Raw genomic sequence first — 25,295 nt, forward strand, 5'->3', positions numbered from 1 at the left:
GGGCTAATGAAGTTAACATATACCCTCTGTTGCCAAGTTATCTTGAAAGACTTAAAATAAAATATATGTTAGGTATATTTGGGAATTTATCAAACGCCGTTTCCTGGTAATAAGAGGTAAACTATAATAAATCAAGATGTAGTCGTTTAGGCAGGATTATATTACACTTTTTCTAAAAAAAATGGAAAGTGAAGAAATTGTCTCTATTATATGCGTATAGATGATGCTGTAGTTGTTACAGAAGAATGTAAAGATGTTTTGTAGATATGCCTATACCGATTTATTCTAACAGCAAGAAAATTTAATAACGAAAGCATTTGGACGTCCCCAATCTACAGTTCAAAGAGCTTGTTGCTGCCGATTCCAAGGTACTAGTTTTTGCAAAACTAACAGATGAAGAAATAGTGGCGGAAATAACAATGCTCGAGAAAGATTTAGGAAGAAAACCTTGAAAACACCAGTTACCTACTTATTATGTCTAGTATACAAAAAGCGAGAAATGTTCCAGAGACTTTTGAGATTGTTGTTAGACAGATGTATTTACTTATTCTTGATAACTCCACTAAAAATTTTGAAACTAAAAACTCGAGACTTAAAGTTTGAGTTATCGAGAGGGGACTGTATATAATTAGTTTTAACAGGACTCAAAAATAAAAATAATTATTAAGAATAAAGGCTTTTCGATATTGGGTGATTAACCGTTCTAATCAGAAAAGTAAATTGGAAGGAGATACCCAAAATCACAGTTTGTGAGGGTCTTGAAAGTGGTGACGTAAACATTACTTTCTGATTTTTGTAGTTGGGATCAAAACCACAACATTCGCCATGAAAGAAGAATACACTCCACGAAAGATGTATTAAAATTATACGCTCAAATCAAAGTATATTAACTACTTACCTTTATATAAGCCGAAGTGAAGGGAAGATCATATAACGTAGAAGTGGGTCTTAAAAAGAGTCCATAGTAACCAGCTAGTCCAAACACTTCACAATTTAATGTAACAATTCGATGGATAGGAAATCCTCGGATTTTTACTGAATGTACTACCTGAAATGATGAAAATCAATTATATTTAAGCAATTAGTAGCTAAACTAAATGACAAATAGAGAAAAAATAATCTGAAACAAAGTCCTTCTGTGTGCTTAAATTAGGTATTTTCACTAAAGTATCCAAAACACTGGTCATGTAAAAAATCATTGTTGGTTTTTTTTAATTAGGCGACATCCTAGTTAAATTTTTTCAAGAATATGACATAAAGACCTCAAAGAATACGTTTCTCAATCATAAAGACTTACACTTTGGCATCACGATACAATATGGTAGATAAAATACTTTGAGTATATATATTGTTATGATTCGGAAATATACATGGTTTGAAAATACGGAGAAGAAGACAATTGACAAAGACTGTTATTTCTAGATGTAAGCATGTGATATTAGGGAATATTAAAAGAAACTTTACGGTGAAAATTTGTGTGTAAAGAAAGTTAGTGAATTTAGATTATAATAGATAATAGATTTAAGATATTAGGTAGAATTAAATTTTCTATGAATACAGAGTCTTTCATTTCAAAATTCAGGGAAAAACCTTTTTTAATGAGGGGATTATAAAATAGCGATTAACCTTATTCAGCTACTGACTTGTCAAAAATGGGAAAGTTTAGAAATTGAATTTATGCAGATGTTGGGTGTATATCAAAAACCGGCGGGGAACTTTCGACACCAAATTGTCTTTGTACCTGGGGTAATCGAAGGGTCAAATTTTATTATAGGAAATTTCGACACCGCGGCGTAAAGCAGGTAGGTAGGTAATTAGCGGCGATGGACATTTGCACCCAAGCAGGACAAGCGGGTTTTCCCAATATTTATTGTCACGGCGGGGGGCGTGGCACTTGTGTACGTGTGACTAAATTATTTCAGTTGTAATTTATTTCTTGTTTGACGTTGACTTGTGCACGTATACGGATATTTAAAAAATGAGTTTGATAAAAAGTTCCCGTGGTCGAGATTTATTAGTGGTGGAGCATCATTCGTTCACGAAACAGAAAGTGTTAAAAAGCGGCGAGATATTTTGGCGCTGCATCCAAAGAAACACTAAGTGTTCCGCAAAAGTGTTTACAATAGGCTGTGAGGACCTCACCATCACAAGAAGTGATTTGGTACATAATCCTGAAGCCGATCCAAAAAAGCTTGAAGTAAAGATGGTAACCAATGCATTTATTTATGTCGCAGCTATATTTATTTGGTGTCGAATATAACTGTAAGATAAAAACGGGAATTGGGACTGGTGTCGAAAATTGCCATTAAATTTTAGTCGCTACCTGCTTAGTGTCGAAATTTCCTACGCCCTCAAAAACAAGAAAATATTAATTTGATGTATTTCGTAGAAAATAGGAATTTTATGTATTTGTTTAAAACACTAAAAGATCATTGGTTAAAAATGAAGAGGGGAGAAGAAGATGTATGTTTGATGAGATTTTGAAAGCAAGAAAAACACAGTCTATTCCTAATTGCAAAAAAAATAACATCTGAAGATAAAAAGATATTAAATGCGTAAATCTGAACGGTAGAAGTAAATTAAAAAAAACACAAAGGTGGTGTGAATAAAAAAGTAATTTTGTTTTCGAAAGTGTTTGAAAAAGTGGTAGCAGCTGCGATTCCATGTATGCTGAATAGTAGCACTGCAGAATTTAATGTTAACAGCATTTGTAAGTAAGAACCAATAAATTATCATTGCATCAGAAAAAGATTAGGCTAGGAGAATTGAATATCCAAGAGGAGATAGGAATTTTGGTTAAGACCGAGGACGTGAGGAAAATTCACTTTTTTAAAACTCAATAATGAGTTTAATGATTGTACACTAAATATTTTTAAATTTACACCTTTTAGATTGAAACAGGAGACGTACTTTCCCAAAATAATTTTTAGTCGATTATTTTGCACTCAAGTGTATATGTATGTAATTTAGATTATACAGAATTGTAGAATGCCGTACTGTATAAAGATTGTCCCTGCTACTGGTACCAATATTTTTGTATGGCAATAGTCCGCCGGTCAGTATTTTTGTATTACCTACCTCAGTTATGTTTGGCCAAAATGCCCCCCCACCTTGAGTGGTAAGTTTACCTTACCTGTGTAGCCACCTGTACCGATAAAAATTGATCGGCATAGTTTCTAAAGTTGTTTTTAGGGGAAGTGGGGGCCCATTGGTACAGTTTTTTTCTACTTAATTTTTCCGGAATTTAATGAGTATAAAATGTAATTTTTCGTAGAATGCAGTAATAACTAACCTATTTTAAATAAAACATAAATGTTAACAAAAAAAAAAAAGATATTCGTGTAATTCTTAAATGTAGATAATGCATCAAAGTGTCCCACATACGGGGTACAATTATTCAACTCATGAGGCAGTTTTGTACAGCTAGAGGTACATTAATACACTGTTATAAATGAATAAAAAAATAATATTTCAATGCAATTTATTAGCAAATCAAAGATAAACAAATGTTAATAAAGTAGTAACATACTATTTTACTGAATGTTGTACGAAGCGAGAGTTATGGGAAATCTGCAGAGTGAAGTTGTTTGATTCCTCCCTGCAGTATCATTAAGCATCGGTAATTTTTGACAAACGTCTGAAAAATTAACTGAAGTTTCATCTTTCACATCAGGAAAAATAAAAGTCCACGATCCCGATTTCTTCCTTAGATAAGATATATGATACTCCAAACTATCATGTTTGGTCAAGACTTTGCCCACATAGTGCACAACTGATTTCTTTTTTTCAAATTTTATTACTAAAAAGTCACCTTCATCTATATTTTCTGGGAATGGTTGGAGCAAATCAGCAGGGCTATGATCATTTGATAACTCTGACAAATCCGATGATAAATCCATCGCCTCGAATTCTTCAGAACAACTTATAGAACTATCACTTTCAATTTTTTTTTATTTCAGCAATTTTCTTTGGGATGTTACTAGAATCAGCAAGAGCTACAATATTCCTAGCAGTTCTTAATTCTTTGGCACGGCGTCTTTGTTCTTTAATCTGCATCTGTCTTTGTTTGGTATTGTGTAGTTCTAAAAGTCGTTCCTTCTCGGAAGTGTCAGTGTAAATACGTGATTTACTACGTTCCTTTCCTTTTCGTTGTTTTGCGATTTTGTTTAGTTTTGGGTAAGATCTTACACTCTCAGGACTTATAATTAAAGAAGCAGGTGTTGACGGTTGAAGTTCTAGCCGTTGAACAGCGCCAAATGACGATGAATTATCTTCTGGAAGTGATTACGTTGCTGTGCTAGGCCCGGGTTGAGCAACTGAGAACTCTGTGGAAACACAAGGATTTTCCAAAACGTTTGGGTCTGTTGAGATTACATCGGAAGCATAAATGTCGCAAGGAGCAAAATCCTCATCAGAAAAAACAAGTTTGTTTAAAGGGTGAATGCCTGGTTTCATAAATCCACTAGTAATCCCAGGCTTTACCTGGGTGGCCAGTATGCCAATCGTTAAAGGTAACTTTTAACTTGCTTTTAAAGGGACCAAATACCCCCACATCAAGTGGTTGTAACTTGTTCGAGGTATGTGGAGGAAACGATAAATAAACTATGCTCACAATTCATCCAACCAGTTTTCGTAGCGAGGACTAAGATTCCCTTAGGAAATTTATGAAGTGAGGTTTATAATGAATTCGTGGAAAAATAAATATAGGAGGTAAAGTATTCCCAATAGCTGATACTATACCACAGAAAGTAACCAGCTCGCCCCTCTCAGCAGAAACGATTTGTCCGACTTGTTTTTGTGTTCTCTCGGCTAAAATTTTGGGCGTCATCATTACGGTGGTAATACCTGTTTCGTCAATATTAAGTATGCGATCTGGTGTGAATGAGTATTTAGTAAGGACACACTCATAATTTTTAAAGAATTCTGCAACTGAGATTTTGTTGAATCATACTGACCATGCGAGACTGGTGTTTTCAGGTTTTCTTAACATTATATTCACATTTCTTTTACGGAAACCTGAAATCCAGTCCTACCCTGCTACTTTTGTTTCATTTAGAAGGATATTTGCATTTCACTTATTTGGCATACTCGTAAGCTAAACTTCTAAGTTGGTAGAGAGTGAGACCATAATGCATCTTGCTGCATATTCATTTAATTTCTGTTCTTTTTTTATATATATTTTTTATATAGCTTTTCTTCAACTACCGCTCTAATTGCAGAAGCTATAGCGTTGTTATCCTGATTTGCTCTAAGAAATACTGGATATTAGTGACTGTCGATATAAACAAACAACACAGTTTATTAGGGTTGCAATCTGAAAATTGGCCGGGATGTTAATGAAACACTCTTTTGACTTTTTGTCTAGCTTTCGGAATGGTTTTATTCCTTTTTCAAGACACTGTAATAAGAAAAATATGTAGATATTTATAAAATATCACAATTCTTCAGTGCAACTTACTAGTCGTTGAGATTATTTGTAAAAACTTATTTTCTCTCAAAGTGTTTTGATAATATAAACTTTTTGAGTCTACACAGGTCTCAGAACTGTGCAGCCTCCCAGTTGCGTCATTGTTCTTCCAATATACAAGCCATTAAAAAAAGGTTCGTAATATTTTGCTAATTATATTACTTGATAATAAATTTTCAGGTCCTTTTTTATATTTTCAGAGATCGGAATTTTTGAAATGTATACAGGTCTTTTTCTAACATCTTCTACATTTCTTGTTCCTGTCACTTGTCTACTTTTTACGGTTATAGCATAGGCCTGATTCCAATCCACAGGTTTGTAGTTGGTTTTGTAAAAGAACCTATCACTTTCTTCTCAAATCGAATCATTTTAATATCTGACAATTTTATTTGTTGGCCGTGTATATTTTTCTGGCAGTTGAAGCCGATGTCGTTAGCAAGCGTTTTCAAATCGATGAAGTCATTGTAACTTAATTATTTTACTATAAGAGGGTTTCCTTTTTTCTTTGCGTTTCTAATAATCGACACAATTTGATCGGGAACGTATATCGGTCCTGACTTGTTAGCTCTTTTCTTAGCTTTTTCGATGATATTGTGGACTACATCACCTTCGTTCTGTGTATGACCTCGGATGAGGTACTTGTGTGTTATGGAATTTAACTAAAACTTCTTAATTGCGTAGTAATATATTGCAAGAACAAATCTGTTTTTTGTTGACCACGGCAGTTTTCGGAATAAAGAATTATGTCAGATTGAGGATGTGTATTAGCAATTTCTTCAAGAAATATCAGGACACATGAACCAATTTCGACTGCTCCTCTTTGTCCCAGACCTTCATGCCAGAAGTAGCGGGATGTCTTGTCATTCCTTATTTCTAATATCGTAAAGGCAGGACAGCTTGCAGGTCGTACATTACCAAAACTTGTATTTGATCCTTCTTCTTTTGCTTTTTCTTTGTCTGAAACTTTCTCAGTTCTACTTAGTTCTTTTTGCTCTTGATATGACATACTGTCATTGTAATTTTTCTTTTTCTTCGTCAGGCGCGTTTTTAAATGATTCATACAAGTCGCATTGGTCTTTCTTTGAGAAAAAGAAACCAATGTTGAATTATTGTGTATTAAATATGTGGGCGTGGGCGTCATAGTTTGCAGCAGGCTGGCCCAAATCGTCTTGTTTCTTTTTATAGTGTCTGTGCATTTCTACAGTGGATAAACCGCCATCTATAAACTCTCTTGATGTGTTAGCCCTTTGGTAATGGCTCTCTGTACGGAGTATAGAATTTATATGTGTTTTTACAGCCACCATCATTTCAGGGTTCATCTTTACCTGTTGACTATGTTTCCCACGTTTATCTTGCGGTACAATTCCAGACCTAGAAGCTTTTGATTGGATAATTGTTCTAATTGTTCTCTCCTTAATGCCAAAAGTGTTAATCAGGTATGTTTTGCATACACGCATTCGTTTTTCATTGTGAAGCAGATAGAAAGCACAGTTCTGTCTTCTAGATGTTTTGATAGTTGTTATGCGGCGATATCTCAACTGAAGTGGTTCAATACAAGAAGACAAATAATCAGGTTGTCTCTGCAGTGATCCTAGATTCCAATACTGCTAAAAAAATCAGCTCTATGGTCTTAGCTAAACTTCTCTGAACACTTCTGAATGCAATGATTAGATTTAGTACGTTATATTGTTTTTTTATTCACAACATTTCCAGTTCTTTAAATATAACTTTTTTCTGAATTCTTAAGGAGTTTAGTTTTATTTTTTCGCCATTTTTCTGGATTTCTTACTCTCTTCTTACCTTTTTTGATGAGCGTATAATTTTATGTATTATTCAGAGGACTTATTTTATTTTCAGAAAATGGACTCCTGGATCTCTTTTTCTCTTTTATGGTAGGGTTTGAAGTTGTTTTACTTTTCGACGATATTTTATTTTCTGATGGTACATAGTTGTCACTATCTTCTCCAAATAAGCTGTTCTCATCATCTGAGGAATCTTGCTCATCATAGACTGTTCGAGACATTTTTCTCAAAGTGATCTTGGTTGATGAGTGAGTTTCAACAGAATATGATGTACTGGGTTGTGTTTCATAATTGTTTGAAATACGTAGATTATCTAAAAGTAATTAATAATCAATAAAAGTAATTTTTATTAAAAAAGGAAAGTACTTACTTGATCCAAGTTCATAAGGCTTATGTAGGAACATACTATTAGGGTCTAAACTCGAGGAATTCGGATTTAAATTCACTTGCTGCAATTCTGCCAAAATGACCGCATCATTGAGTGATTCTGAAATATTATTGTCTTCCAATAGTTCCTCTGGAGTACTGTTCTCTTCTTGTAAATTGTGAGTGGCTTAATGAAGTATCAGCTCAGTCCTTTTCATTATTCAAGATTATACTCGCGTTTTATTTCTTCACTAAAATACAAATCTATTATAAGTATTGACAGTTTTTACACACACTATTTCACACAAATTTTCAATTTTATTTGAGTTAACGACAAATGGCATAAATACTGATTAAGTGACTATAAAAACTACTATTCAAAAACCATAACGACGTAAATGTATACTTACGGCTTTAATCATCTAGCAAGTCGCCAGAGATATCAAATTTTCTAGGCGAACAATGACACAACTGTCCGTTACGCCGATGTTCCTCTGAGATTACACCAAAACTTTATTTTATTTTGTCACAATCTACACTTATGTCGTTGTAGAAATATAAACGAAGTGTTCCGTTCGACAGTCTATGAACAACTGACATTTGCGGTGATTTCGTTCCAACAATATGGCCGAAAATACATAATTTTGACAACGACGCAACTGCTTCCCAGCGGTCAATAAAGGTACTACCTTTATGGTATTGTTTAATCTGATAGAATAGCACGTTCTGACTTTTTTGACACATTTAACTCAAAAATGCAAAAAATTGCACTTTCGTCATTGTTGCTCCGGAGAAGCGATATGTCATCCCATTTAGAAAATAATTTGTTTAATTTTTATTTTGATAACGATTTCCTGAAGAGGAAATCGAAATGTCAAAATTAATGTATTTTCAACTGAAATTGTCGTTTAATTCCTATTAAAGGTAGTAAATAATATATCAAGCTATTCCTTTCAAAAAGTACTTATCTTTGGTATTTCGTTAATGTAAATAATATTTGTAGAATGTCTTAAATTACAAATAAACTTTGATTCAAAACCACGCTTTAATTCAAAAAAATAAAGAAGTGATGTTAGCTTTGTACACAAAGAGTTGTTTTGATCTCGCTCTGCCTAGCACGATTTGAAATTGAAAACATACTAGAATTGCTTTGCAGTGCAAAGTTTAAAGCCAACGTTTTAACTTTTTACTAAAAAGAAACATTTCCCGCAATTCAAACAGTCACTCTACGATATATAAAATGTCTAACCTGGGTAATATTTTGCCGGGAATTTATTTTGCATGTCATAACAGAATTGCCGGAGTCTCCGCAGAAATGTAATTCTAAAAAGAACTCTGGAGCGTTTCGGTCTTCTAGGGCGTCGCATTTTACGTCAGGATATTCGAGAAATGCATCTACGGAATGTTCGGGATATGTCTGGAGATTTTCAGCATCGATGGATAATTTGGCTGTGGGCCATCGAACGTCCAAACTTCGAGTTGTTATTAGGTTTTCTGAAGATATGTCAAGCGACGCATTTCTCCAACCTAAAAAAGTGATAAATATGTTGAGTTTATTTATGTGTACATTTTATTGTTGGAAATGAATAAATACCACAAGATAAGTATTTATTTGACTTATTGTAGTAAAAGTATGTGTGGAAAGAATATAGACAAATATTTAATGGCGAATAGAATATGCTTTTGATAAATTTGGTGATAACAATATGTATTAAAGAAAATAGGCCACAGATTAAACGACATTTTTTACTTAGAAACAGTATATAAACAATTTAAGATCGCTACTTGATTTTAACCTTTGGGTAGTGGCGTTACTTTGGGAGAGACCGGGTAGCGGGTAGGCTGTTTTTTTGATGTTGGTATTAAACAGGTTATTGTAAGGAATGGAACGTTTCAGTACCTTCACGTACCGTTGTGACTTGTGACTGACGGTTAGTCGTCGTGTGACCATTACAGTGTAATAGTGTGGTATAGTAAATGAGCTTTCGGGTGTCTCAGACCGGCGCCACTAATATCGTTACAAACATATTCCAAGGTAACCCTTTAGATATTTGTACATTTCTCTAATTCTAATTAAAAGATTGTTAGATTTTATGGGGGATAACGAGCACGTGCAAGCTTACTTGCAGAAACTTTTAAAAGAAGTAGGACTAGATAATAGTGATATTGAATCAGTTGCAATGCGAAGATGATTTAGAGGAAGAGGAACAATATAACTGATAAAACAGTTGCGGTTCGTCAGTCTGCCTGTCTTTTCTATATAGGTATGTTAAAAACTAGAATATGTATTAGCAAGTCATGCTCAATTTTTATTGAAGGATTGCACTGGAAATTGAACTGGAAGAAGCAACCTCCAAAGCCAAGGATCACTAGAACAAGACAAGATTACATATTAATTCCAGAAATACTAAAAATAATACAAAAAATACTAAAAATTTAAAGGACGCTGTCGGGACTTGAAATTATTTCTTGGATGGCGCGATAGTTGGTATCATTATGGATAATACAAATAAATACACAGCCCCCATTCAAGAAAACTATTCGCGAGAGCGAAATGCTAATCTCACTGATGAAGTGGAAATCCGTGCTGTTATAGGACTCTTGTATTTATTTGGGCTAGCCCACTGTAATCGTGCCAGCGTAAAAGATGTTTGGAGCAGAGATGGATATGGTATAGAAATTATTTATCTTACGATGACTCTACAAAGGTTCCGATTTCTTCTTTGTTGCATTAGGTTTGATGACAAGGAAACACGTGCAGAGCAATCAAAAATTGACAAGATTGCTCCCGTTCGTGTGGTATTCGACCAATTCATAAAAAATTGTCAAAATGGTTATAATCATTTTGCATTTGTTACCATTGACGAGATGCTCTCAGCGTTTAGAGGGAAATGTTCATTCCGTCAGTACATTTCCTCAAAACCTAATAAATACGGACTCAAGATATTTGCAGTTATTTGCTAAAAGTATTTTATACTTCAAAAATGGAAGTCTACGTGGGATTCCAACTTGATGGCCCTTATAAATTTTTTAACAAATCTAGTGATGTGGTTTTAAGATTGTGCAAACAAATTTCTGGTTCACGCGTTAACTTGACAATGGATAACTGGTTTATATCAGTTCCACTTGTGGAAAAGTTGCTTCGGGATTACAAAATAACTACAATTGGAACGCTAAGAAAAAATAAAACAGAACTGTCAGTCGAGTTTTCACACTCCACTAAACGTCCAATCCATACAAGCATGTTTGGCTTTACAGAGAATGATACTCTAAACCAGTAATGGTCAGAATATCAGAAGATGGTCCATGGTGATATACTACACATTATTAAATGTTAATATATATAAAATGTGCAGGAATCAATACTCAGGTGATATACACAGTGACAACAGAGACCCAAATATACGACGACGACATTTTTAAGAGATTTAGCAAACGCATTGGTTCATCCACATTTGAAAAGTAGAACAGCTCTTAGCAATCTTCTGAGGACGCTGAAGCTGATACTTATGGAAGTAACTCGAAGTGATACACCGAAAAAAAGAAATACCATTACCTCCTGGAAGGTGCATCTACTGCGACTGGAGAAAGATTAGAAAAACTCGTTTTTCCTGCTACAAATGCAATGCATTTATGTCTTTAGGCAACATCGGGGCAACAAAACTTGTAAGAAACTATAGCGCCACTACCCGAAGGTTAAATACTAAAGGTGAAGACCAGTAAATTATATGAAAAAGTGACATAATTTTACAAAAAAACATAGAAAATCCTTTAAAATGAGGGTTTGCAAAGCAAAATACAAAGCAAATACAGCGCATAGAATGGCTGAAGTAGAGAGCTGACAAAATAAGACGACCTACTCGATGGACAGACGTCAAAAGAATCGCAGAGAATTGGCTGAAGAAATCTGCTGAAATAGACAATCTTAATAACATTATAAAAACACGATACCACTATTCAATAATTGTCTTTTTTACAAAATATCAAATTTTGATGGTATGGTGGTCAATTTTCTTCTGATGTTATTCATCTGATATTATAGAAAACTTTGTACACTAGATCACAATCTTTTCAAAATAATTAGGTATCAATCGATAAAAGAAATATTTCAATATTGTAATAAACGTTAACAGACGTTGACGTTTTTTTTTTTTCAAAATAACGAAGCAAAATTTACACTTCAGTGACGTTATTTAATTAATATTCTTATACAGACATTTATTCTTTAAAGCAGTTATTTAAGTCGCAGTTAAATAAGATGTTGATATTTACAAAGAAATTCTTGACATTTAATCATTTCCAAACTCTAGTAAAGATTGGGAAACCTTTTAAATTTTTCATGTAACTAAAAAGAATGGGAACAACGGAACAGAAAATCGATATGTACATAGTTTAATATCACGTCTAGAAATCATTAATGTACCTACTCAGTAATAAAAGCTGTAGTGTTCATGTCGAAAATATAAAAAAGCGGGGTATTAAAAAGGTTATTTAGATACTCTAAACAAAACTAGCTGGCTTTGCTCTGCCCATTTTATTATAATTTACGAGTGAATATATTTCTTTATATTATCCTTAACAAACGAATGAATTTAATAAATAAAACAGATATATTAACAAAGAAACTATAGGTAAAATCGTCATTATAACTGGAAATTTATTATCACAACATCTGTTTTAGTAGGGTGCCTTTCTCACTAACCAATGCATTACTCCTACTATCCAGCCAACAATACGGATTCAGAAAAGGTCAATCAGCAGTCGACGCCGCGATCAGGATAAGAGAGGCGGTGAAAACAAGCAGAAAGAGATGGGTGGTTCTTGTTTTATCGGACATCAAAAAGGCCTTTAATTCAGCGAACTGGGGTCTCATCATAGACAAGATTGTTGAACTTGTGACCCCGGAATATGTGTCCAGTATAATAAAGGACTACCTATCGCAAAGAAGCGTAAGCATATCGAAGACAAATAAGATGAAAATGACTGCTGGGATAACCCAAGAGTCAGTCCTGGGACCCACACTATGGAATATTTTTTACAACGGGATACTAGAAGTAAATAAAACACATGGACTAAGGGCTATTGCATATGCAGACAACCTAGCCCTACTTATAGAAGATATGAAATGGGACATTAGAAACAAAGTAAATAAAGCAGAACAGAAAAAACTGCGAGATGGATAGACAGAAATGACCGAAAACTTGCAGTAGAAAAGACAGAAGTCATCTTCTTGAGGGGACCGCGGGACCGAAAAAACGTAAATTTTCGGTTCAGAGGCTCCGACCTAAGACCCCAGAAGACAGTAAAATATTTGAGAATCATACTGGACGACAAAATGGCATTCGGACACCATATACAAGAGGCATGTCGGAAGAAGAAAGAGAGAACCACGACCTTTCATAAGATACTGCCGAGTATAGGAGGCCCCGGGTCACACACAAGATTCCTCTTCTTCTTGATGTGCCTGTCCGTTACGAATGTTGGCGATCATCATGGCAATATTTATCTTATCTGCAGCATTGCGGAAAAGCTACACAGATGTTGTATTGAACCAGATTCTGAGGTTCTTTAACCAAGATGTTGTTCTTCTTCCTGGACCTCGTTTTCCAAATATTTTTCCTTGCAGGATGGCTTAAAAGATAGCATATCTAGATTAATTTCGCATAATATGTCCGAAGAACTGTAACTTTCGAGATTTGATGGTAGTCTGTACCTCTCCAGGTAAAAAATGCTTCCAGTTTTCTGCACACACAAGATTAGTTATACTATAATCAATCATGTTAATCTTACTATAGGGTTCCCAGTGTGGCATGAGGTCCTCAACAAAGCGAAATATACAGACATGCTTCTTAGGATACAAAGCCCTTACAGGTAGTGGCCGGTGCTGTGCCGGTGCATATCCTGGCTAATGAGAGGGTTCGGATGCACCAAAGAAACAACGAAGCTTTAGGTTTAGGAACACAAGAAAGAAAAAGTAGTTAAAAAATGTGGCAGGACCTACGGTCAAGATAAATAGACAAGGCTGCCTGGATGAGGACCCTTATCCCAGATGTAGTAAGGTGGTATGAGTGTAAACACAGACGTGTCAACCACTACTTCACCCAATTTATGACGGGGCATGGATGGATATTTCTGGTCTTATATATATAGAATAAAGAAGGCCGAGGACGATCTGCGTCCCAAGTGTGAAATGGTTGATAACGCGCATCATGTGGTATTCGTATGCCCCGCATAAAATGTGGTGCGAACCTTGCTGCAGCTGGGCCTGGGGTTACCACTAGACGAGCCAAATAAACTAATGGATAAAGCATTTAGAAACACAAGAATTTTTGACTTGATCATTGGTTTTGTGACAGAAACCATAAAACACAAGGAAGAGAAAGAGAGAAGACTGCAACAAATATGACCTGTTTATTTTAATGTGTCATATCTGTCGACGTTAGTGAGGTGAGCCACTATTCAGCTTCCACTACTGACGCCGAAATCTTAAATGAACTCTATGAATTTTAAATTCTAAATAAAAATCTCAAATTTTAACTGTATACTTAAATTGTAAATATCTTAACTCTATAAAATTCAAATGAACTCTGAATAGTTCAATTGATGTGCATCCGTACCATTCCCTCAAGTTACGCAACCATGAGATTCTTCTTCTTCCTACACTTCTCTTGCCCTGGATTTTTTCTTTGTATAATCAATTGAAGTAGGTTGTATCTCTCATTACGCATAACATGCCCCATTTATTGCAGCTTTTGTGTCTTGATGGTTTCCAATACTTCCATTCTTTTGTTGATTCTTCTCATGACTTCGTTGTTTGTTACATGCTCGGTCCATGATATCTTTAGGATTCTTCTATACACCCACATTTCAAATGCTTATAACTTTTTAGCAGTCGACGCGTTAAGTGTCCATGATTCTATCCCATCAAGCAGAGTCGAGAAAATATAACACCTTGCCAGCCTAACTCTCAAGTCCAATTTTAGTTCTCTTGCACAAAGTACCTTTCTCATTTTATTGAAGTTTGTACGTGCTTTCTCTATTCGAACTTTGATTTCTTTGGAGTAATCGTTTGTGTGATTAATTATTGTGCCAAGATAGTGGTAGTTTTCAACTTGTTCTAAAGCACTATCGTTAATTGTCAGGCTTTCACCATTATTTTGGGTTTTTGATATCGTCATAAATTTGATTTTCTTGGTGTTTATTGATAATCCATATTCTTCTCCATACTCAACTATCTTGTTCATTAGCTTTTGGAGGTCTTGGAGGTTGTCTGTTATTATGATAGTATCGTCCGCATATCTAATGTTGTTAATTGGTGTTCCATTGACCTTGATTCCTGCTGTTTCTCCCTCAAGAGCTCTTTTCATAATTTCTTCAGAGTATGCATTGAATAGTAGTGGTGACAATACACACCCCTGTCGCACTCCTCTTTTAACTTCGAACTCTTCTGATGTGTGTTCATTAATGCGTACTTGTGCCTGCTGTTTATAATATATATTTGTTACAATTCGAAGGTCATTGTGTTGTAGTTGTTTTGCTTTGAGGATGTCCATTAGCTCTTTGTGGCGGACTTTGTCGAAAGCTTTGTTGTAGTCTATGAAACAGACGTACATATCTTGGTTCTTATCCAAGCATCTCTGGATTAGTACGTTGAATGCAAATAGAGCTTCACGGGTACCTACGCCATTACGGAATTCAAATTGAGTTTCTTGAATATCCATATCAAGTGTTTTTAGTCTACTACACTGCAGAAATCAATTTACATATATGTTGTTTTGTCTCTACTTCTATCTACTGTACGGTGTGTGTCTTCTTTTGGAGCAGCCTATTACTAAGTAATGGGCTGGTGTGTATGGAAGAATGAATGGACCACCCCACGAGAGAGGAGCATGATTGTCCTGAAATTGCTTGTGCCTGTTGTCTCATCATTCTTGGTAAGTTCAAGAAGGTTAAAATAACGACGCGGTCGCTCCTTCCTGTCTATCGTTCTGCACAAGAATGGTTACCTTACAAACCATGTCCGGTGCCGACGTGGGTGGGGTGGCGCGACTGAGATGCTATGACAATCACGGAGCGCATACAGAGAGCGACAGATGGGAGTTATGGGCCCGTTCGGTTGGAAAAAGACAGGGTAAGTTTAGTTGGTAGGCGGTCAACTACTGTGAGGTGTAGTCGTCTGAATTCAACACACCTGGGACACCTTCCCAGAGGTCTTTTGAAAATTTGCACCTCCCAAAAAAAAGTGCCTTTCTCAAGTGATGTATTTTTACTTTGTATCTACATTTTATGTAGACCTTATGCTTTTTTGTGTACTGAAAATATCATATGAGATCGGCAAAAAAAAGGAAATTTACATAAAGTTGACCGATAGAATAGAATAGAATTAATGCTCCTTTATCTATTCGATACAAAAGAATTTTTTCCAAAAGGAAATTCAATTTTTACGAAAAGTTCCTTGTGAAACCACACAGTTTTCACATATTTTAAGTGGGATAAAATCGTGGACGAACTTTGTCGAAAATCCCACGGTCTAACAGTTTTTAACTTAATAAGTTGAGGAGAGGAAAACATCAAACTTCTGATTAACCCCCAGAAAACTAAATATATGCCGGCTATATCAAAACAAAATAACTTAGAGGTGGAACACGAGTTTATAGAAACGGTAGAAGAGTTGAAGAGGTGCTACTTAGGGTCACTAGTAGACTCCAAAAATAAGACAAACAATATGCGTGGCTAACCGCTCTTATTTTGGCCTAGATCCTCAATTAAGAGCGAGAAGTATGTCAAGAGCAACAAAGTGCAAACTATATAAAACAATAATACGCCCAGTGCTCACTTACGGATCAGAAACATGGGCAATGACGACTCGAGATGAATCTTTAAAAGAAAAGTATTGAGGACCATATATGGGGTTAACGAACAGGGTCTGTGGAGAAGGAGATATAATTTCGAACTCTACAGATTTTTGGTGATGCAGATATCGTGAAAACCATCAAAATAAACCGCCTGGGTTTATTTATATATAAGATGAGTGGGTCACGTTCTATGGATGGATGAAAGTGATCCTGTTAAAATATCCATGCTAAATAGGCCGTTAGAAAGAAGAAGAGGGAAGCAACCTAAACTCAGATATCTGAACGATATACAGAACGATTTAAGGGAAATAATAGTAAGGGGATGGAGAAGACAGACACTCAACAAAGAAGGATGGAAGAATGTTTTGAGGTACGCCATGGCTCACGAAGAGCTGTAGCGCCAACTGATGGTGATGCAGTAAAAGAATAATTATGATCTAAAAGGTAAAGGGCGTCCGTAACATCTATTTTTCTATTAATGAATGACCAACGATGAAAGCCCTTTGATGTACGTTTTTTAAACCTTGTACCAGTTTGACCGATGTAAGTTTTTCGACATTCACCACATGTAAGTTTGTATACCCCACCGTGTTAATGCTTTTTCTTTCCGCTCTTGTGTTATATTTTCTTATATCTTAATGCAGATCTCTTATCTTCTTAGAATATCTTCTGTACATTACAACCTTTGTTCAAAAGTTTTACCTTCTTTTATCTCCCAGCTTCTCTAGATGTCATGATACTTAGTCCTACAACTTATTAATAGCAAAAAAAAATGTTTGAAAAATTAGTTAAAGAAATCCGTAATTCTGGATCCCAAAAACTCTTCAGACTTTATTGAAAACTTGTCGGTATTCTTAGTGATGATAATTGTTTACTTATATAGGGTGGATCTTAAGTAATTGTACAAAATAAACAGATTCTACGCTTTAAAATATTACGATTTCAGCAAACTTGTTTTTATAAAATGTTGATATTAAGAAAGATACAGGGTGTTAAAGTGGAAATTTAAAATTTTATTTTTTGCTATAACTTTTATGTTTGTGGACATTTATGTATAAAAATTTATAACTTGAGACTTTTTGAGTATGAGGAATTAAAATTTGATGCATACGTTGATGTAGCTGATAGAAGACGCCACATATACTACATATGTGGCATAAAATTGAGCTTAATTTTTTGCTCTTGGAATTAGTGCTATTTATGTAAAAAATAATTAAAATACATTATTTTAACAAAAAAGAAAATACCTATTGATAACTTCACAACTCAATAGTTTTTCGAGATAAAATGCATTTTACAAATCAGCTGCATAATAAGTCTTAGTTATGATATTTGAGCGTTAAAGCATTGAATATCTGTGGATAAGCATAATTAATAGTTTATTCTTATAAAAATAGCTCAAAGGTGGTTATCTAATACCACAAACAGCTTTCTGACAACTGCCAAATGTTTTATTTGAAGCAAGTTTTGATGTCATCATTAGGCAACCCCGATATTATTATTTGATGCATACGGGAAATCCTAACATAGAAGGCTGATCTCACGAATGCTTTTGATAACTAAAAATAACTCTTGTTTCGAATAATCAGTGATTTTGTTATATTTAGTTTATTAAAGAAAAGTAGAAAATGTCTAGGCACAATAATTTTTCTAATATCGATATGATAGGCTGCAATATAATATCCAAATCTTTAAACATCTATTTTGAAGTTTAGGCGAACGTGGTTATTTCATCTTAAACGTGACAACTTTGGCCTACCAAAAATCATTACACCTGATCAAGAAAATCAAGTAATGGTTCGCGTTGACGATGATTCTCAAGTAAGTACACGACGTTTACCTTCAGCGTTAGGAATGACCAAAACTTCATTTTTAAAAACCTTACACCATGAGGATTTTCATCCTTACCGTAAGCATTTTACACATGTGCAAAATCTATTGCCAGCAGATTTGCCATTAAGATGCAGATTTGCAAATGATATCCGAAACAAGCAAAATCTTGACCACTCCTTCGTCGATAGAATAATATGTATGGAAAAAGCTACACTTACACGCCACGGTGTTTTTAATTTAAGGAACAACCATTTCTGGGACACTGAAAATCCTCATGTTGAAGGCAAAATATCTGGAGAACAGACTTAGATACTAACTTAGAAGGGGCATTTAATAATGTTACCACCAGCTCTTTGATAGGGGCTATGAGTAGACGAGGTGCACCTGCGGTAATATGCAGATGGATAAGGGCATCCCTGGAGAATGGGACAGTAATGTCCACTCTGGGTAAAGCAACCATCAAAGCAAAAGTAGGCAGAGGCTGTCCACAAGGAGGAGTTCTGTCCCCTCTACTTTGGGCAACCTTGGTAGATGATCTCCTCAGAAATCTGTCCACAGAAGGCTTTTATTGTCTAGGATATGCTGACGATATAGCAATCGTTGTCAGGGGCAGGTTTGCTCAGGTAGTTTCTGAGAGAATGCAAGCAGCCCTAAATATAGTTGACGACTGGTGTAAACAGGAGAGACTAATAGTCAATGCTCAGAAAACACAAATTGTCAACTTCACCAAAAAAACAGCACTACAAGGCCTAAAACCACCGGTGCTGGGAAGAACAGAGATTTCATTTGCCAAAGAAACAAAATACCTTGGGGTATATTTTGATCATAGGCTTACATGGAATTCTCACATTCTAAAAACCACACAGAAAGCTACTATGTCCTTGGGCAGATGTAGAAGAATGTGCGGTAAGAATTGGGGACTTAACCCCAAAATGACTCTATGGCTATATACAAGGGTTATTAGACCCATGATAACCTATGGCTCGGTGACGTGGTGGACAAAGACGCAGCAAGGGGGAGCAATATGGCTGCTAGGTAATACACAAAGGCTAGCATGCCTGTGCATTACGGGGGCCTTAAAAACAACTCCTACTGCATCGCTGGAAGTCCTGTTGAATCTACCACCACTTCATATCTTTATACAGGGCGAAGCCAGATCCGTGATGCACAGATTAATCCATAGTCAGCGACATATAAGCCAGATGCATGGTACTGACAACAGAAAGCTAATCGAGGAGCTAAAAGCCGATATTGTGATGGGGAAACCTATCGATGCAACAGTTACGAGATATAGCTTTAACAATAAGTTCACAATTAAGATACCAGGCAGGGAAGACTGGAATAAAGGTGTACCCATACAAGCTGCTGCTACCTGGTACACGGATGGCTCAAAAACATCGGAGGGTGTGGGAGCCGGCATAGTAGGGACAAATCAAGGGATAGATTTCCCGGTAAGTCTATCTAAGGATGTGACAGTTTTACAGGCGGAAATAACTGCAATCCATCACTGCGTGGAAGAAATAGAAAGGCAGGAAAGAACGTTCTGTTCAGTTGCTATCTTCATAGATAGTCAGGCAGCGCTTAAGGCACTCAATTCCGTAGAGGTCAATTCTAAGCTAGTATGGGATTGCGTGTGTGCCCTAAATAAACTAGGAGACCGTAGCAAGGTTACGGTAGCCTGGGTACCGGGGCACGAGGGTCATAAGGGCAATGAAAAAGCAGATGAAATGGCCAAACAAGGCTCATCATTGCCATTCATTGGACCGGAACCCTTCTGCGGAGTTGCTAAATCAGTAACAAGAACGGCTACAAGGAAGTGGGTAGCTCGCAAATCTCTGGAATGGTGGAAGAATTCACCAGGACAAAGACAGGCGAAACAGTTCATTACAGAACATTCGCCAAAATTTACGGCAGACCTAATAAGCAAAGACAGGAAAACAGTCAAGGTCATAGTAGGTCTTCTAACAGGGCACTGTAAGCTGAATAGGCACTTGAAGCTGATGGGATTATCAGATGATGACCTGTGCAGATTCTGTCACCTCGAAGAAGAAACAGCAGAGCACATTTTATGTCAGTGTGACAGTCTGGCAAATGTGCGGTTCTTTGCATTAGGAGAAGAAAATCCACCGGCAAATAGCTACATGGAAGGTACAGTCTCGAAGCTACTAGACTTTATAAAAAGGGTCAGGCTAGAGAATGTTATCTAGGACTAGAGGACCACAATAGATCTGAAAAGGTCGCAGTGGAATAGGCCGAAAGGCCACCTCTCTTAATCTAATCTAATCTAGATACTAACTTTCCTCAACGCTGTATTGGTCGTAATAGTCATTTTCCTTGGCCACTACGTAGCTTAGAATTTAATCCGCTCGATTTTGGTGTATGGGGCGCAATGAAACAATATGTCTAAGAATCCCATAAACACTCGCAACCAACTTTGGGAAGAAATAAATACGCAGCAGTTTCTTTGAATCAATTCTGCTATTTACTAAGAGATGTTTTATAAAACGTATTGATAAATGGATTAAAGAAAATGGTAGATATATCGAACACTTACTTTGACAAGAATTTAATTTTATTCAGTATAACTTCTTCTTAATTCGGTTTGTAAATAAAATGTATTTTATTATATATGACTTTAATCTAATAGGTAAACTGGTCCATAGTGTGACGTTTTTTTTTTCAAAAGTGTATAGCACCGTGATTAAGCGTTTGTAAATTATAGTAAGGGTACCTATGCATGGGTATGGCTGTAAGGAAGCAAACTAATAATAATTTCAAGTAATCCTTTATTTATAATAAATGTTATTCAACAAATGTTATTCATATATAAAGATAACATAGCTATGATAAGATGTAAAGGAAAACTATCGCAACCTATCAAATATGAAACTGGCATTAGACAAGGAGATCCGCTGAGCCCATTAATATTTAATCTGATAATGGATGAAATCATAAAGAAAGTTAGAAGAAGAGGATATATCATGGGAGAAAAGGAAATAAGGATAATATGCTACGCCGACAACGCCATAATAACAGCCGAAAATGAAGATGACCTACAAAGATTAATTAAAGAATTCGAAGATACGGCGCTCATATACAACATGGAGATCTCAAATGGAACCGGGAAGATGTAAACTAGTCGTAAATAACAAAATAATAGAACAAGAGATGGAAACTGTTTACTTGGAAAACCAGGATATATAAATCAACAATAAGACATATAATGACGTACACAGCGGAAACAAGAGCAGATACGGCGAAGACACAAAGACTACTGGAAACAACAGAAATGAAAGTCTTACGAAAAATAACAAACCAAACTCTAAGAGACAGAGTAAGAAGTGAGGAAATACGAGCGAGATGTGGTATAGAGGAAATAAACGCGTGGACCAAAAGAAGAAAAGTGGAATGGAATCAACACATCAAAAGAATGACAGAAAATAGAATAGTACGAATAGCAAGAGACAAATCGCCAAATGGAAGGAAATCATTGAAGAAGTAAAACAGGCATTAAGCCTATTTATAAAGTAGGAAGAAAAAGAAGAAAAAAATGAATAAACAAAAAACGCAAAGTAAAAAGAACAGAAAAATCATGTTATTCCATTACCTGAGGAAGTAAATTTATAATAAATTCTATCAAATGATATTTTTGTTAGAATATTTGTTAGAATTTATCATTTAATTTTTGCTAGTTTTCATAAGTATAAAAACATAGCCGAAATAGCTTTTAAATGTAATTAGAAAGTCCAATAGCGTGGTAAAGTGTTGTGTAATAAAATATTACAGATTGGTAAATTTATACTAACAAAATATAAAAATACTCACCTATTGGTTGTTTTTTGATTACGATATAATATAAACCCTCTCTGGAAAAATATCCGCAAGGTATTTTCACGGTAAAGTTATTTGGAAGCACTCCAGCTTTTGGAAACACCGGAAATGTCGTCAATGGGTGCACTACATTTCCTTCTGCCCTCGACAACTGTAACAGTAAAGGTGGAAAGGAAGTAGAAACGATTCCGATTCGAAGATCTCCACTAAACGCGACGTGAGTTCTTGGAATGGAAAACTGGATACCGGGAACATCACCAACTGAAACATGTGTTAATAATAGTTTCAAGAAATCATTATCATCATCATTATTAGAAATTTGATTATTTAGGTATGAGTAAATTAGATGTATCTGATTCAGCGTGTCACAGTTCATAAAATATTAAAGGATTAGGTTCTCGTATGTCTGCAAAGTATTGAAAAAAAATATGTATTAATCTATCATTTTAAATTTTAAATGTATCGCATCCATCGCATATCTATAGGTAAAATCATATATTCCAATTGCATTATGGGTTTATACAAAATGTTAATAAATGTGGAAATGGGGAAGTGCGATAGACTTTAGGGGGTCATTTGACGATTTATTTATTGCTATGAGACCGGTTGAGATATGCTAATGAAATTTAGTCAGTTTAAGAGTTAGTTATTGGACATTTTTTGACATGGTGTGAATTTTTTAAGTCAAAAATAGTAATTGATGGATTCGACCGTTACTTGATGGAAATTCATTTTATGTAACAATAAAACACTGAAAACTTTGTTTTCAAAACTTCTACAAAATTTATTTTAAATTCTTATCACTACAGCTGTTTCGGCTGATTGCCTTTCTTAAGTGATCTGTTTTTGGTATGGGTTTACACTTTATAGTCTCTAACGAAATAGGTTGAGGAGGGGAGAACTGTTTGTCTCAAGCTGGTCATTCAGAATTATATCTGTGTTTTTTAATTTGTTGATTTCCACAGATTCTAACAAAGACAGCTTAAGGCCTTTATTTTGAATGTGGAGAATTTTAAATTCGCCATTAAAAGAATGATTATGATCTAGAAGGTGAAGTGTGTATGTAGAATCTGTTTTTCTATTATTGAAAGCCCTTTTATATTCTGCTATTCGTTTATTAAAACATTAATTAAACAAAACTGCTAACAATATCGAAAAAAGTATAATTGCAAAATCTATTACAGATGTGTGTAGTGAAACCATAAATTCCTGTTACAAAGAGAATAAAACAGCCATTTCAATTAAAAATAAATCAATAGAAAACAACATAGTGTTTACAAAAGCAGACAAAGGTAACACTACTATTGCTATATATAAAATAGAATATAATAACGAAACAATAGAATTTTTAAATAATCAAAACATTGAAACGTTACACAAAGATCCAACAGAAAAGTATCAAAAAAAAATTAAGCTAGCGTTAGAGAAAAAATTCAAAATCAATAGTAAATCCGATAGAACAGAAATACCTCAGTATCATGAACCCACAGCCTCCTAAATAATACTCTTTTATTAAACTACACAAACCGGATCACCCAATAAGACCTATAGTTTCTTTTTATATAGCTCCGTCATATAAACTTTCAAAAAAACTGTTAGAGATTATTTTAGAACACACTAAATTTTCACCTAAATTTACCATAAAAAATACAATAGAACTAGTTAATAAAATACAACATTTTCAGTTACCTAACAACTCCAGATTAATTTCATTTGACGTAAAAAATCTTTTTCCTAGTATCCCTCCTATAGAAACTTTTATTCTAGTAAAAAACCTTTTAGACCAAAATAGTACAAATCGAATCATTACATCTGAAATTTTACATCTTCTTGAAGTATGCATAAACCAGGACGACTTTGAATTTAACAATGAATTATATACAAATAACAGTGCAGGACTTATAATGAGCAATCCTCTAAGCCCATTGCTATCAGATATTTTTATGGATCATCTAGAGACAAAGATTTCAAAACATCTCATATTCAAAGAGTTTTTATATTGGTGGAGATACGTAGACGACGTACTGGTGTGTTTCACAGGAACTAACAGGCAACTCGACCAATTTTTATCGTATATTAATTCTCTTCATAGTCATATTGAATTTACAATAGAAACAGAACAAAATCAATCCATAAATTTTTTAGATTTAAAAATTATCAGACTTAAAAACAAACATGACTTCTCCATATTTCATAAACCTACCCATACTGACACGACTATTCACAATTCATCACCCCATCCCACACAACATAAACTAGCAGCCTATTATAGTATGTTACATAGATTAACAGAAATTCCGATGTCAAAATACAATTTTGAGATAGAATTAAATATCATTAAGCAAATAGCAGTAAGCAATGGATACAACGAACAAACGATTAATAAAATGTTAAATCAAAAACTACACATCAAAGCCCTAAACTTAGTATTTCCACCACCAGAGAAAAAACCAAGTACCTTCTGCTCGATTACATACACAGGCAAAATATCAACAAAAATAGACACCAAACACATAAAAAAGAAAGGAATAACACCAGCTTTCAGAACAAATAACAACCTAGGCAAATATATTAAAAACAACAAGAGCCAACATAAAAAACATTTACACAGTGGTGTGTACAAACTTAAATGTGGCGACTGTCCAAAAACTTACATTGGTCAAACGGGTAGAAATTTTAATAAACGAATAGCAGAACATAAAAGGGCTTTCAATAATAGAAAAACAGATTCTTCATACGCACTTCACCTTCTAGATCATAATAGTTAGTGTTTTATTGTTACAAAAATAGTAAGCTATTGGGGTATTTTAAATAAGAAATCATTTTTGAATTTCTCGTTGTTTACTTTGTGGCAATAAATATCATTATCATCATTTTGACTTTACAACCCTACGTGGGTCCTAGCCTCCTCAAGAATTTCTCTCCAGTGGTCTCTATCCATCGCCTTCCTCCGGCAAACACGTACTCCCATATTTCTCATGTCTTCATCGATGTTATTAAGGAACTATATTCTAGGTCTTCCTCTTCTTGTCTGACCAATGGGGCTATCAAGGAGCGTTTTTCTAGCTGGGTCATTTTGTTCCATCTGTATTATATGCCCTATCCACCTCAGACATCCTATCTTAGTATATTTTACGATAT

General features: G+C 34.9%; 1 protein-coding gene across 1 annotated transcript in view; it reads right to left on the reverse strand.

Moving 5' to 3' along the window:
* gogo (thrombospondin-1 like protein golden goal) overlaps nucleotides 1–25,295 on the reverse strand; it is a 112,281-nt gene that overhangs the window by 68,767 nt on the left and 18,219 nt on the right. The window contains exons 2-4 of the mRNA XM_072540720.1: nucleotides 22,149–22,415; nucleotides 8,885–9,162; nucleotides 899–1,048 (exon numbers count right to left, since the gene is read on the reverse strand). Coding sequence (XP_072396821.1) covers nucleotides 899–1,048; nucleotides 8,885–9,162; nucleotides 22,149–22,415 — 695 coding nt within the window. The remainder of the gene's footprint in view (nucleotides 1–898; nucleotides 1,049–8,884; nucleotides 9,163–22,148; nucleotides 22,416–25,295) is intronic.

Source organism: Diabrotica undecimpunctata, chromosome 8, assembly GCF_040954645.1.
Source record: "Diabrotica undecimpunctata isolate CICGRU chromosome 8, icDiaUnde3, whole genome shotgun sequence".
Classification (NCBI taxonomy): domain Eukaryota; kingdom Metazoa; phylum Arthropoda; class Insecta; order Coleoptera; family Chrysomelidae; genus Diabrotica; species Diabrotica undecimpunctata.